Below are 15,887 nucleotides of genomic sequence, written 5' to 3'. Positions count from 1 at the left end.
AATAACAATAACAATAACAATAACAATAACAATAACAATAACAATAACAATAACAATAACAATAACAATAACAATAACAATAACAATAACAATAACAATAACAATAACAATAACAATAACAATAACAATAACAATAACAATAACAATAACAATAACAATAACAATAACAATAACAATAACAATAACAATAACAATAACAATAACAATAACAATAACAATAACAATAACAATAACAATAACAATAACAATAACAATAACAATAACAATAACAATAACAATAACAATAACAATAACAATAACAATAACAATAACAATAACAATAACAATAACAATAACAATAACAATAACAATAACAATAACAATAACAATAACAATAACAATAACAATAACAATAACAATAACAATAACAATAACAATAACAATAACAATAACAATAACAATAACAATAACAATAACAATAACAATAACAATAACAATAACAATAACAATAACAATAACAATAACAATAACAATAACAATAACAATAACAATAACAATAACAATAACAATAACAATAACAATAACAATAACAATAACAATAACAATAACAATAACAATAACAATAACAATAACAATAACAATAACAATAACAATAACAATAACAATAACAATAACAATAACAATAACAATAACAATAACAATAACAATAACAATAACAATAACAATAATAATAATAATAATAATAATAATAATAATAAACTCTTCACCAGTATGATTGCAGAAGACCTGTACCGCCATATGGATGACCAACAGTTGTTTCCGGAGGAGCAGAAAGGCTGTAAGAAGCGGTCCAGAGGTACGAAGGATCAACTTATCATCGATAAGGCTGTACTGAAGGACTGCAGGAGCAGAAAGACTAATTTGGCAATGGCATGGATTGACTACAAGAAGGCGTATGACATGGTATCGCACACATGGATAATGGAATGTCTGGATATGGTTGGAGTGGCTGATGCAGTAAAACGTCTTTTAGGTGAGAGCATGAAGACGTGGCGAACAAATCTGACAGCCAACGATGATAATCTGGGCAAGGTATGCATAAGAAGAGGTATCTTCCAAGGGGACTCTCTGTCTCCGCTGCTGTTTGTTCTTGCACTGATGACCCTGTCGATGATTCTAAGGAAGGTGAGTGCAGGTTATGTAATGAAGAAGGACGGATGCAAGATCAACCATCTGCTTTTTATGGACGATTTGAAGTTGTTTGCGAAGAATGAGGCCGAGATCGACTCTTTGGTGCAAACCGTCAGGATTTTCAGTGATGACATTGGGATGCAGTTCAGTCTGGAGAGATGTGCTTCAATGAACATGAAGAGGGGGAAGAGGGTACATTCCGATGGCATTGCTCTGCCTGATGGTGCACAGTTGAGGGCTTTGGGTGAGGAGGAGAGTTATCGGTATCTTGGTGTTCTTGAATCGGAACATGTCCTTCACGAGGAATCAAAGGTAAGGCTGAAGGCAGAATACATCAGGCGTGTAAAAAAATGTTTGAAGTCTAAACTAAACGGGGGGAACATGATTAAGTCGATTAACACATGGGCCGTGTCTTTGATGAGGTACAGTGCGGGTATTGTCGAGTGGACTAAGGAAGATCTAGATGTCACTGACAGGAGGACAAGAAAACTAATGACCATGCATGGCATGCTACACCCGCGGTCAAATGTTAGTAGACTCTATCTTCCGAGGTCAGAGGGCGGAAGGGGGTTGTTTAGCGTGGCGGACAGTGTTAACATCGAGCTCAGAAGCTTGCATTGTCATGTCAGGAGGACCGAGGAGAGCCTGTTGAAAGTTGGACAAAGGTACACGAGGGCAGACGAAGTTGGGCCGAAGGAATACAAGAGAGAAAGGAAGGAGAAAAGACATAAAGATTGGAGGAACGAACCACTTCATGGCCGGTTCTTGAGGTGTACTGAGGAAGTGGCCAGCAGCAAGTCATGGAATTGGTTAAAGAGTGGAGAACTAAAGAAGGAAACAGAGGGCTTGATTACTGCGGCGCAAGACCAGTCTCTAAGGACAAATGTAATGAAGGCAAGGATAGAGAAAGCAAACGTCTCTCCTATGTGTAGAATGTGCAATAAAGCAGAGGAGACTGTATTTCATATTGTTAGCGAATGCAGTAAGATGGCCCAAACGGAGTACAAAGGAAGACATGACAAGCTGGCCAAGGTGATTCACTGGGATCTGTGTAAGAAGTATGGTGTCAAAGTGCTTGCGAAATGGTACGAACATGTTCCGGAAAAAGTTGTAGAGACCGACCAGGTCAAGATCCTTTGGGACTTTAACATTCAGACCGATCATGTTATACCACATAGGCGTCCGGATGTTGTGCTATTAGATAAGACGAAGAAGATGTGTCATCTCATTGACATAGCTGTGCCAGGTGATATAAGGGTAGCTTCGAAGGAGATGGAAAAGATCGAGAAGTATTTGGTTGTGTAGTTCTGTAGATATGGTCACACTTCCGGTTGACCCGGAAGTAAAGGTCAACATGGGGTCACGGCAAGCCAATGCGAATGTCCAATGTCAAAGGAGTTAATAACCAAAACAAAATTGAAAATCGGTAGTGTAGTTCTTAAGATATGGTCCCACTTCCGGTTGACCCGGAAGAAAAGGTCAACATGGGGGTCATGGTTTTCAAAGTTAATATTTTAATGCCTAAGGAGTCTATAACTGAAAAGGTTTGAAAATCGGTTGTATAGTTCTTGAGAAATGATCCCACTTCCGGTTGACCCGGAAATAAAGGTCAACACAAGGTCACAGTTTTCAAAGTTAATATTTAATGTCTAAGTAGTCTATAACTGAAAAAAGTTTGAAAATCGGTTGTGTAGTTCTTGAGATATGGTCCCACTTCCGGTTGACCCGGAAAAAGAGGTCAAATTGGGGTCACGAATTTTCCCCAACAAAATTTAATGCCTAAGGAGTCTATAACTGAAGAAAAACATTAAATCGGTTGTGTAACTCTTGAGATATGGTCCCACTTCCGGTTGACCCGGAAGTAGAGGTCAAATAAGGGTCACGGTTAGCCAATGCAAATCTATCATGCCTAAGGAGTCTATTACTGAAAACAACTTTGAGTTCGGCCGTTCACTTCTTGAGATATAGTGCTGCAAAGAAAAACTCATTAAAGCTTCTAATTATAATAAATTATCACGTGATGACGTCACAGTTTTAAAATTATGTTTTTCGTACTAACAAATTTCATAAGGTACACGATGGTGTGTAACTTACCCCAATCCAATGCCTTTTACAAAAAACCTATTAGAACGTACATTCGTTTTAACGAAAACCCTGAACCATCGTAGGATTCCAATGTGTGCCTATTGGTTGTGTACAAATCCAATGGAGTATGTCCAGAACACGATTAGAAAAAAAAATACAATGATGCCAACATCAGGACAGCGTGGTAGACTCCCCTCAAGTAAGTCCTCAATCCAAACAGGTCCACACTGTATTGCAAACACCCATAGAGAAAGTGTACAGCCACATGTAAATGACCGCACCCAGTTTAGTGACTACATCCAGAAGTACTACGTTGTAACCATGACGCCAAGATTTTAATTTATTCGTTAATGATAGACATCCCTTGATTGGTTTTAATGGACGGAAACCATTATTTTTTGAATCAGTATTATTTTTGACACAAAATATCAAATTTAGGAAACAAACAGATGAATAATTTTGAAGTTATTAAGTTTTTGACCATTTAAATGTTGACATTTGAAGAGCCATTGTGTTTGTGCACAGACACAAAACGTGCAATACATGACGTCATGGTGACGTCGTCCGGATTTTAAGGCCATGGAATAGTTATACAGTACCCAAAAAGTACAAAATTGAAAAAAAAATTGCGATCGGACGTATAGTTTGTGAGATATGGCAGTCTAAAGATTGGCTAATTAAATATTCATGTCGTTATAACTTAGTTAATTAATTATTTAATTTATGCAAATTACATTTAACTGCAACTTCAAGACCTAAGCTTTAATATGATATAGGGTCTGACTCTTTTATACTAAGCCAAGTATGATTTTTGGCTTTCACAAAATGCCCTGGTTAAACCTATGGGCTTTTGACGGAAACAAATAATAATAATAACAAATAAAAATCTTGACGATTTCAATAGCTGTTCCGACTGAAGTTCGGAACAGCTAATAATATCGAAGTCTTATATAGCGCACGTATCTACATGTACCAAACAAGGTACTCAAGGCGCTGAGTATGTACAAACAAACTTTCAGAAAGATATGTTATTGAAGTGATGAATTACATGTATGAGACCCAATTATAAAGTAGCACCTTATAAGGGTTTACAAGGTGCTACGGCGCATTTAGCAGCCACAGCCAGGAACACCAGGGCAAACCCCTTCTCTTTTGGTTGATCAGTAACCAGGGTGTGCTCAAATGTAGTGGTAGCAATAGGACTACTTAAAGACATGCAGTTTAATTGAGTCTTATACTTTATAGAGCACTCCAATGCCACCCCCTAGTGTCTCCTTACCACCACGTGGAAAATTGAGGAAAGAGCTGTACATTCCCCCAATTACAACATTGTCATTATCAAACAGCTGCTCAAGTCTAACATCCATGGCAGGGAGGCCAAGCTGGGAATAAATTTCAGCAAAAGACTTAGTTTCACAGTAATCGTAGGACAAGATAATACAAAGAGCCTTGCGCTGCAAATTTTCAAGGCATCCAAGTTGAGACTTCATGAGGCTTGAATACCAGACTGGGCAAGCATATTCAATAGTTGGTCTAACATACATAATATGTACACTCAACAAATCATCAATAGAAGTGCAGCACCGTTTTAATTGGCGCAGAAGGTACAATTTATAGTTGAAGGCTTTGCACATTGAACTTATCTGGGTATCCCATTTAAGATTACTCTGTAGATGAACCCCAAGAATTTTCATACAGCTGTTAGTGATGGCTGAATTACCAATATGGAAACTAGGTGGTACAGCTGGGGTGCGTTGGAAACAAATACTCAAAGCTTGACACTTGGGAGGATTGATTTTCATGTTGTTAGTGTCAGCCCACTGTTGGAGACAGTCTAATTCGTTTTGCAAACCAATACATGTAGCATTCTCAGAGTTTTTAAAAGACTGGCTAAGGGTCATGTCATCTACATACTTATAGTGAGTAACCTCTTGATGATCAGTGACAAAATCATTAAACATGACCAAAAAGGCAATCAGTCCAATTTTGGTACCTTGTGGGACACCGGCTTTGACGGTTTCCCAGTTTGAAAGTGTCCCATTATACCGCACTGCTTGTGAACAAGAAGATAAAAAACTACAAATCCATGGTAAAATGGAGGTTCTCACACCTAAATGAATGAACTTTTCAATTAAAATGTGATGGTCAATACGATCAAAAGCTTTATTAAAATCAGTAGTGATCAAGGCAGCAGAATGCTTAGGAAAATCAACGGCCTTTTGAATGTCATCCAAAAGTTTGACTAAATAATGTGTAGTTGAAGAACCTTTCAGTGACCCAAACTGATGTTTGTCAATAAGCATTCTGATGTCTTCAAGTATCCAATCAACCACAAAGTCTTCAAATATTTTGGCAAAAATACATGTGAGTGAAATTGGGCGTAAATTGTTCAATGTGGGAGGATTAGACTTAGGTATAGGAATGATGTAAGACATTTTCCAGATGTCAGGAACAATTCCCTCACGCATTGAACAGTTAAAAATATTTGTTAATGGAAAACAAAGTTTGTATGCAAAGTCTTTGATGAGATGGGGAGGAAAGCAGTCAGGACCTCCACTCTTGCCAATTTTGATTTGAGTTTCTTGTAGACTTCCTCAGGGGTGATGGTAGGAGGTGGTGAGTCTGAAGGCAAGTATGCAGGTAAACGAGCATGATCCAGAGCCGGAATGTCTTTTGTAGCCGCGATAAAGGTATTATTGATCTCATTGGCTATGTCCAATGGGGAGGAACCGGGCAGAATCAAGTTTTTGCGTGAATTGAGGCCACTCATTTTCTGGATAACACGGTGCCATTGTCTTGGGTTGGTGGATTAAAGTCTAGCCACACTGCAGTTATAAAAAGCAAGTTTGGATTGTTTAATGAGTCTAACCACCTTGTTGCGTAGTAACCTCCTCAAGGAAAGTTTGCCACTGTTAAAGGCTTTCTGTCGTTTAACTATGAGCGACTTGAGTTCAGGTGTTATCCACAGCTTGTCATTACAATGGACTGAGACATTCTTTGTTGGGAGAAACTGATCCAAGGCACTTTGAACAGTTTGGTAAACGGTAAAAGGCGTCAGTTTTAGTAGATGTAGATGGTGCCGATTGGACATCATTCCAATCGCATTCAGTGATCCATTGTCCGAAGTTCCTTTTGTCAGATTCTCTAATTGGACGAACAATCTTCTGATGAAAGGCGTTTTGTTTCTTGTCAGCTTCCAATGGAATCCAGAGAACTCAGTTGTGGTCACTTAAACCAATTGGTGAAGTTATTTGCGGAATACGGTAGTGGTGTTGCATGTTCGTTAGGATTTTGTCCAAAATGGCTTGACCTCGGGTTGGGGTGTTAACCGTCTGAACAAGACCAGTTAAACGACACAATTGATCTGTATTTAGTTGATTGAAATCCCCAAGGATTACAACACCCGACGATGGATATTTGGCTTGTAGGGATCCCCGTGAGGTAGAAAAATGATCAATTAGCAGAGCATCATGTGGTGATGATGGCGGATGATACACGACACATATTAGTAGTCCACTCACTGTTCTGGGAAGACTGGCTGGGCGGGCCCAGACCCACAATGCCTCAAGTTCCTCGGGAACATCTATGTATGTGAGGTTTCTAAACTGAATACAGTCATGTAGGTAAAGGGCGACACCACCCCCTCGTTTGGTCCTCCGGGGTTTACTGACTAAGGTGTAGCCTGGAACATCAAAATAACATGGGTTGACACTTGGTGGAAACCATGTTTCGGTGATAGCAGCGATCTCGGTATGATTGGAATTAAGAATCATTTGGAGTTCATCAATGCGTTGAACAAGGGATCTTGTGTTGATCAGAATAAAACTGGGTGTTTTTATTGGTTGCACTTGTCGATATTCTTGGGCTAGTGGGATCAAATTAGACGGGCAAGAACCGTAAGATCGTCCATCGTCATAGTTTTTCACAAGTAGTCGACGTTTGTTATCAATTGTGACGTTTATTCCACGGGGTCGGCGAGTACCACGCCTACCCGCTCTCGTCCCCCGTTTAGTTCTTCTTCGTTTAATTTTACAAATGTTGAGAGGCTCCAATGTACACAATAATTCATGGGTTAATTCAGTTGATTGTTTACCTGTGTGCGTCCTGAGTTTGAAGAGTTCAGAACAGGAATATTGATGACGGTCACGGTGATTCTGTGGTCCTTTATTGCAGCGGCCATATAGGACTGGTACACGATGATGGTCACTTGCTGCATCGTATTGCTGGGTACCAGCTAAACTGTTCAATACGCAAGTACAGTGTTGTACACATGGTGAAAAACGTGGAGGTGCATTTCGATGACTGAAGATTACAAAATTTATTCGAAAAGTCAGTAGTCTTTCTATAATTCACCCAGCGGCACACTCGAAGTAAACACTGACGATAATACTTGATGATGGAATGCAAAACAACGTGGAACTAGGACAGGAACGGACGTTAAAAGAAGGAAATGTCGGAGCAAGGGCCGCTGCGTGTCATCGCGCCGGTCCAAAGGCCCACGGTCATATGATTATAAATAGATTTTAAATGTGTAAAAAAAAACTATCATTTTGAATACCATTATCCAGCTTTTCTAAGAGATTTGCGAAAAGCTCTGTTACGTACATGTAATCACTCTCAAAACGTCATAGTTGGGAGCTCCAATTTGTAATAATAATAATAATAAATAATAAACAAGACTTATAAAGCGCATTTTACAAAATTCAATGCGCTGGAAGAGTGCTACGGAAAAGACGATTATGAGAATAGATGTGTTTTTAGTTTACTCTTGAATGTCTGGAGTGTGTTGGTGTTCCGAATATGACTTGGTAGGGCGTTCCAGCACCGGGGACCAGCGACTGAAAAGGACCGGTCCCCTCCTCTTTTGTGTGTGCGAGGGATTGTTAGATTCTGGCTGGAGCGGAGCCCACTTCGGCCAGGTTTGTTGAAATTTAGCGACTCTGTAAGGTATTGTGGAAGTACGTTAGAGAGTGCTTTGTGCATGTTCACTGATGTTTTGAAGGTGATGCATTGTTTAACTGGTAACCAGTGTAATTGTTTGAGAAGAGTGGATGCGTGTGTGTGTTTGGGTTGCGAGAAAATGATACGTGCAGCATTGTTTTGGAGCCTTTGTAGACGGTCAATGTCAGCTTGCTTAATACCATTGAGGAGAGTTACAGTCGCATCAGACCAATCACCTGCCTACCCACAATGTACACATAAGAAAACACAAGGGAAAATGAATGTGTAAATTGGAAATAATTTGGTGTTGAACTTTGACTAGAGTGAGAGATCAATAATAATGTGCTGGCACTCTCTGAGACATCTAGCCAATGTTGGCGCTTTCCATTTTGTTAAAACCCCAACCAGGTTTAACTTTCAATGCATATTTGCCAAACCAGACTATGAGCTTTGAAAATAAATATCAACGTAATAACAGAAATACTTTGGTTGGTGTTCAGCTTTATGCTTTACATTATGTTGTGTTTATATGCCAACCAGCTAGCAACCTTAAACTGATACTTGTTTTATCGATTGGACGCCATAGAGTGGGGGAAACAAGCGAAAAAAGTAACCTAATAAATAAAACAAAATAAAAATCAGATTCAGAATGGATGACATGGACCAGACATTTCTAGATAATGTTCCTTCTTTACATATGTACGGTCTTTAAAAAACCGAACTGCCACTGTGGTGCTGGATATCAAATCATAAAAATTGACGAACAAGAAGTCATGGGGATATGATGAAATGGTAATCCTGATCACCTTGATGGGAAAAGATAGCACCCAGATTAAGATGGATGGCCGCCATGCATACGCTGTACGGGCTGTTTCACCTCGGGCACGTTAATTAAACAAGGGTTCCCTTCACACAATGATTTCGCGCCTCAGACAAAATGTAACAAGGTTTACAAGGAAGACAAGGAACCCTGGACACTACAAAAATTATTGTCATTTCACACGAGATACACGAGATACATTTTGTAAAAAATGTACAAACATGGTACAATATACATGTAGCAAGGAACCCTTACTATAAGTTCCTCACATGTGAAAGGGGCTATAGTAAACACAATCTCCTCATACTGTTATTTTATCAAGTGCTACACTTACCAACCCTGAAGTTTATAGCTGTCAGCAAATTCTTTAACACTTCTGAAAGACGCCAAGTCAAGAATCATAGTACTGACTTCAGCCAGTGAAAGTTCCTCTTTGATTTTGCCTGCAGCAGTATTGGCACTCTTCAGGTTGTGACTGGCTATGACTACATGAACACCATGTAGTGCAAGTGACCTGGCAGTTTCAAATCCTGTAAGTTGACAAACAATTTTGTATTCATAAATACCTCAGACAGTTTCGCTATTCCTATTGGTGGAGAGCACGTCACGTGGGGGTGTTTAAACCTTTGATAATGACCAGTGTTTATAATCGGTTGTGATGCAAGACGTTTCTTGTTATGGGCAATGCAGGCGCTGTCCATGAGTTGGCCGTGCTGTGTGTGAAAGGAAAACCAGCGAATGTGCACCAAGACTATACACGCATGCGCACGAACGGAACCGGAAAACACACGCGTACGGACGTCGTACATGTATACTGAACATACCATGGAGGTGGAAACATACAGAGCTCAAGCACTCGGAAACAGATTAGTTTTACAGAGGTTCTTACTTTATTGTGCCTTTTAACCAAAAAGGTATTTATGAATGGGAATAATAGGGTAGCTACTAGTTCTTTCACAGCCGTTTAAAACCATGCATGGTCGAATCGCCATGTGATAAAGGCCCTCGCGGCGAGGGCCTTTATATCATACGGCAATTCGACCATGAAAGAACTAGTAGCTACCCTATTATTCCCTTATTTAAATTTCAACCTCAGTAACAAAACTACTAGTGTTTTTCCTTGTTTGGTAAATTTACGCCTTTATATTAAAGGCGCTTTATAAATGTTATTATTTGTTGTTATTATTATTATTACTTGTTTTACGACACTTGTTTACGACACTTTTTTTTTTCAATATGCACAAGATTTGATACTTATGAATCCTTTCATTCTGACCAATTTACATTTCGCTTTTTTTTTATTCAACACTCATACGGTCTGTTCGACCAAATTGCTCGGTCTGATCCAGCATTGCGTTTACACTGGCCTTGATTATTATTTGATTCACCTAGAGGTTGTTCACACGCCGTACTAAAGTTGGTCTAACTCAACTTAGACTGGTTCGGGTTCAGCTTTTCTGCATCTGAATGCAAAAAAATATAGAACAGATCAGGTCTAAACCCAAAAATTTAGACCGTCCAGAGGGGCGGTCTTAAGTCTAAACCTGTTCGGGTTTATCTTTTAAAGGCAGTGGACACTTTTGGTAATTACTCAAAATAATTATTAGCATAAAACCTTACTTGGTAACGAGTAGTAGGGAGAGGTTGATAGCATAAAACATTGAGACAAACGGCTCCCTCTGAAGTGAAGTAGTTTTCCAGAAAGAAGTATTTGTCAACAAATTTGATTTTGAGACCTCAGATTTAGAATTTGAGGTCTCGAAATCAAGCATCCGAAAGCACACAACTCGAGCGACAAGGGTGTCTTTTCTTTCATAGTTATATCGCAACTTTACCGCAACTTCATTGGCCAAATTCATAAAAACTAGCAATTACTTACAAGCACAGGCACCGAGCAAAAGTAAAATGTCCTTCAGCAGAAGCTGAAGCAAAAGTAATTGCTTAAAAATGTATACATAACCTTATGCTTTGACTAATTGCTTTTTTTCAAGCTAGCCCAGCAATTGCTTGGAGGTTCTTAATAACGGGCTATTCATGTGCGATGAAGCATGCAATAAATGTGGAGCTTAATGAACAACAGAAGTGCTATCGTCTCATTGCACTATCGTCTCAATGCGCTATCGTCTCATTGAGCTATCGTCTCATTGCGCTTTCGTCTCATTGCCCTATTGTCTCATTGCGCTATCGTCTCATTGAGCTATCGTCTCATTCAGATATCGTCTCATTGAGCTATCGTCTCATTGCGCTATCGTCTCATTGCGCTACCGCCTCATTGCGCTACCGCCTCATTGCGCTACCGCCTCATTGCGCTACCGCCTCATTGCGCTATCGTCTCATTGCCCTATCGTCTCATTGCCCTATCGTCTCATTGAGCTATCGTCTCATTGCACTATCGTCTCATTGCCTTATCGTCTCATTGAGCTTTTGTCTCGTTGAGCTATCGTCTCATTGAGCTATCGCCTCACTGAGCTATCGTCTCATTGCACTATGGTCTTATTGAGCTATGGTCTCATTGTGCTATCGTCTCATTGAGCTATCGTCTCATTGTGCTATCGTCTCATTGCGCTATCAGCTCATTGCGCTATCGTCTCATTGAGCTATCGTCTCATTGCGCTATCGTCTCATTGAGCTATCGTCTCATTGCGCTATCGTCTCATTGAGCTATTGTCTCATTGAGCTATTGTCTCATTGAGCTATCGTCTCATTGCGCTATCGTCTCATTGAGCTATCGTCTCATTACGCTATAGTCTCATTGAGCAATCTTCTCATTGCGCTATCGTCTCATTGCGCTATCGTCTCATTGAGCTATCGTCTCATTGAGCTATCAGCTCATTGCGCTATCGTCTCATTGAGCTATCGTCTCATTGCGCTATCGTCTCATTGAGCTATCCTCTCAAACCTCATAGTTCTTGGACCTCAAGTGCTGAAATTTGATTTAAAACATCTAACGTTTTGGGGTAAAATCAAATGATTTTCGAGAGTGATTTTTCAAAGTATCTCAACAATCTTGATGACTTGCTCAGAAAGGAGTACTGCACAAGTTCTCATATTTACGTTCAAAGATTGCTTCTCAAGGTTAACGTACTGTATAAATGGGGTCTAGCATCTTGACTTACTTGCCTCTATGCTTGCATCATGCGTTTTTCCTTGAGTGCACACGTGGTACATGTAAGCTCCAACAGCTCGCACAGACAATCATGGTATATTGTTCACAACGTTGTGTTCTTTTTCCGCTGGTCTTGACCGTGGTCTTAAAAAAAAATGGACCTGTATAAATGTACTGTATAAATGGGGTCTAGCATCTTGACTTACTTGCCTCTATGCTTGCATCATGCGTTTTTCCTTGAGTGCACACGTGGTACATGTAAGCTCCAACAGCTCGCACAGACAATCATGGTATATTGTTCACAACGTTGTGTTCTTTTTCCGCTGGTCTTGACCGTGGTCTTAAAAAAAATGGACCTCTGCTAATGGAGAGTAGAGGTACACTTTTCTCACGAGACTGACTTAACAACATAGTATTCTTTAGGCCCAAGGACCCCCTGTTTATTTTCCTTGTGTGAAAAGGCCTTAAGAGTCACCTACCAATTCCTGTAGTTGCCCCTGTTACCACTGCATACTTGTCAGAGAGATCTCTGCCCTGTAACACACCAAGTGCTGAACTGTAAGCATCAAACCGTTGGGATATAACGTCAGGTCTCCCACAATCTTCATGAGCAAAAGCAAGACGAGGGTCTGTATAGGTTGTTCGCTTATTCACATGGCTACAGGAAATAAATTGCATACAAACAATTAAAACCAAGAGCACAATGCCTTTATACAGCGCCAATCCATACTTCAAATTAAAGCTCCCAAGCACTGTGAAAACAAAAAAAGGTAAAGTAGACATGGTACACTAACTTAATTAATCAAAGAAAAGAAAACACAAGAATAATTGAAACTAGACATTAGGTGTTTGAGGACAAACACAAATCTGTTCCGTGTTGTTTTGCTTGGATTTTGTGCCAAGGAGTCTAAAACCGAAGAACAGTTTGAAAAATAATGTATAGTTCTTTATTAATGTATAGTACCTATGTATAGTTTGAAAATCGGTTGTATAGTACTTGAGATATGGTCCCACTTCCAGTTGACCCGGAAGTAGGGGTCAATAAGGGGTCATGGTTTTTAAAGTCAATATTAATGTCTAAGGAGTCTATAACTGAAAAAAAGTTTGAATATCGGTTGTGTAGTTCTTGAGATATGGCCCCTCTTACGGTTGACCTGGAAGTAGAGGTCAATTTGGGGTCACAGTTTTTCAAAATTTATTTTATACGCATAAGAGGTCTAAAACTGAGAAAGTTTGAAAATAAGTTGTATAGTACTTGAGATATGGTCCCACTTCCGGTTGACCCGAAAGTATAGGTCAACTTGAGGTCACGGTTTTCAAAAACCTCCAATCCCCAAGGAGTTTATAACTACAAACAGTATAAAAATCGGCCCTGTACTTCTTGAGATATGGTCCAACTTCCGGTTGACCCGGAAGTAGAGGTCATTTTGAAGTCATGGTTTTTCAAAATTAACCTTCAATCACCAAGGAGCCAATAACTACAAACAGTTTAAAAATCGCCTGAGCACTTTTGAGATATGGTGCTACAAAGATTTCCTAATTAAATATGCAAATGAGGGTCATGTAGTTAATTAATTAATTAAGAACTTGAAAAAAAATTACATTAAAGAGTAAAGCTTATGTTCTAAGCTTCAATTTGGTATATGATTTAACTCTCTTGAATTTATGGTTTGGGAGATTAGGCTTAAAGGGAAGGTACATGTTTGGTAGTTACTCAAAACAAATATTAACTTTAAAACTGACTTAGTAACGAGCATTGGAGAGCTGTCGATAGTATAAAACATTGTGGGAAATGACTCCCTCTGAAGTAACATAGTTTTTGAGAAGGAGGTAATTTCTCACTAAAATAATAAAAGACTTCTAGTTGGAAGTCTTTTATTCCTATCTGAAAGCACACAAATTCGTTCAACAAGGGCTGTTTTTCTTTCATCATTTTCTCGCAACTTCGATGACCTATTGCGCCCAAATTTTCACAGGCTTGTTATTTTATGCTTATGATGGGATATACCAAGTGAGAACACTGGTCTTTGACAATAACCAAATGTGTACAGTGCCTTTAAACAAAAAACATGTACAAATGCAATGGGGTTTTAGGCAGAAACAAAAAATAACAATAAAAACAACTAGAAATAGTGATTGTAAACAATCACACAGCTGTTCCGCTAATTAATTGTTTTCTAATCTCCAATAAAACACACACATTACAACTTTATGACATGTCGTTAACATTGTCTTGATTCCGATACTCAATCGACAGGAGTTTAAAAACAATAATAAAAGGTCAACATGAGGTCATGGCCATCATTTTCAATAAATTTAACCCAGGCTCGATTTTGAAAGCCCAAGGAGTCTAAATCTGAAAAAAGGCCCCAAAAAGGTCCCACTTCCGGTTGAACAGGAAGTAGAGGTTAACTTGAGGTCACATTTTTTTAAAATTAGTCTCTAACCCCCCAAGGAGTCTATAACTACAAACAGTTTATAAATCGGCTGTGTAGTTGGTGAGATATGATGCTGCAAAGATTTCCTAATTAAATAAGCGAATGTGGGTCACATGGTTAATTAATAAAGAATGTTAATATTTTTTACGATACGAATTAAGCTGACGTCCTAAGCTTCCATTTGATTATACGTGTTTAAAAACACATAATTTTGTAGGGTACTCCTTTCCTGCTCCTGCCAATAGGTGCGCTCTTATGAGAGATTTCAATTGCACGATTTCTGCACAATGTCTGTATCTGACTCTGTATTTGTACGTGTACATCGCAGAGACCAAATCTGGCATAAAATGTCAAGCTATAACTTCCCCTCATATACATGTAGGCCCCCTATAGAACACATACGGCCCAGTTTTATGGCTCTGTTTCAACCAAACTCTGCCCATACAACCACCATTCTTCGTTACTGTGCAAGCGCTGAAATATCTGTGCAAGTTCGAATCAAAGATTACATATGATGAGTTTCCCCGCGCACACGCAAAAATATCCCTGCTCATCTGTGAAATATGCTTTATGTACAATGTAAGCGCGTAATATCCATGCTTCAATTCAATTCAAGTGTCAATTCCTTGCTTACGCAGTGAAACAGCGTCAAATTGGACCAGTCTCACAAGATTTCCCCTCATGTACTAATTTTTTTCTTCTTCACTTTTACATGTTGGAAGTGTAGGCCTTACCAAACCTACTTACAGGGCAAAATTTCATGGTTCTGATAAACACAAAACTCTGCGCTTACAATCACCATTTTCCGATAACTTTGCAAGCGGGGAATATAATGTTTGCACACAAACAAAAGACGGCCCTGCTAAGCAGTCTATTTTGCTTGACGTAAGCACAGAATTCACTGCCTCTGCTAAGCACTGAGCAGAGCATGACATTGGGCCCATTCGCACAAGATTTTTCATTAAGCAAGTTCCCATCATGATAGGCCTGGGTGACTAGTGAAATTTACTACTCGACTAGTCGCACCTCAAACCCAACTACGACACTTGTCGAGATAAATTACGGATTCTCAAGATTTGTGCAGCAATGTGCCGCAAGCGCAATATCAATTATATTTATTTATTTATTTATTTATTTATTTCTTGTTTATCCTGGGAGATTTCATTCAGTAAGAAAAACTCACTGATTTCCCATGGATCCCAGCTAAAAACAAACTACAGAAGTGAACTTAAGATAAAAATATTACAAATTTACACCGAAAAACATTGCACATTCATTTAAAAAAAGCACAAGATCCAAGCACACATACATTTTGAAAACTACAAAA

At 39.1% G+C, this 15,887-nt stretch overlaps 1 protein-coding gene across 1 annotated transcript in view; it reads right to left on the bottom strand.

Annotated features, from left to right (window-relative positions):
• The window catches only part of LOC139935364 (WW domain-containing oxidoreductase-like), a 64,946-nt gene that overhangs the window by 17,138 nt on the left and 31,921 nt on the right, over positions 1-15,887 (bottom strand). The window contains exons 5-6 of the mRNA XM_071929910.1: positions 12,602-12,780; positions 9,351-9,546 (exon numbers count right to left, since the gene is read on the bottom strand). Of these exons, the coding sequence (XP_071786011.1) occupies positions 9,351-9,546; positions 12,602-12,780 (375 nt within the window). The remainder of the gene's footprint in view (positions 1-9,350; positions 9,547-12,601; positions 12,781-15,887) is intronic.

Source organism: Asterias amurensis, chromosome 3, assembly GCF_032118995.1.
Source record: "Asterias amurensis chromosome 3, ASM3211899v1".
Classification (NCBI taxonomy): Eukaryota; Metazoa; Echinodermata; class Asteroidea; order Forcipulatida; family Asteriidae; genus Asterias; species Asterias amurensis.
This window is presented reverse-complemented; position numbering and strand designations above follow the sequence as displayed.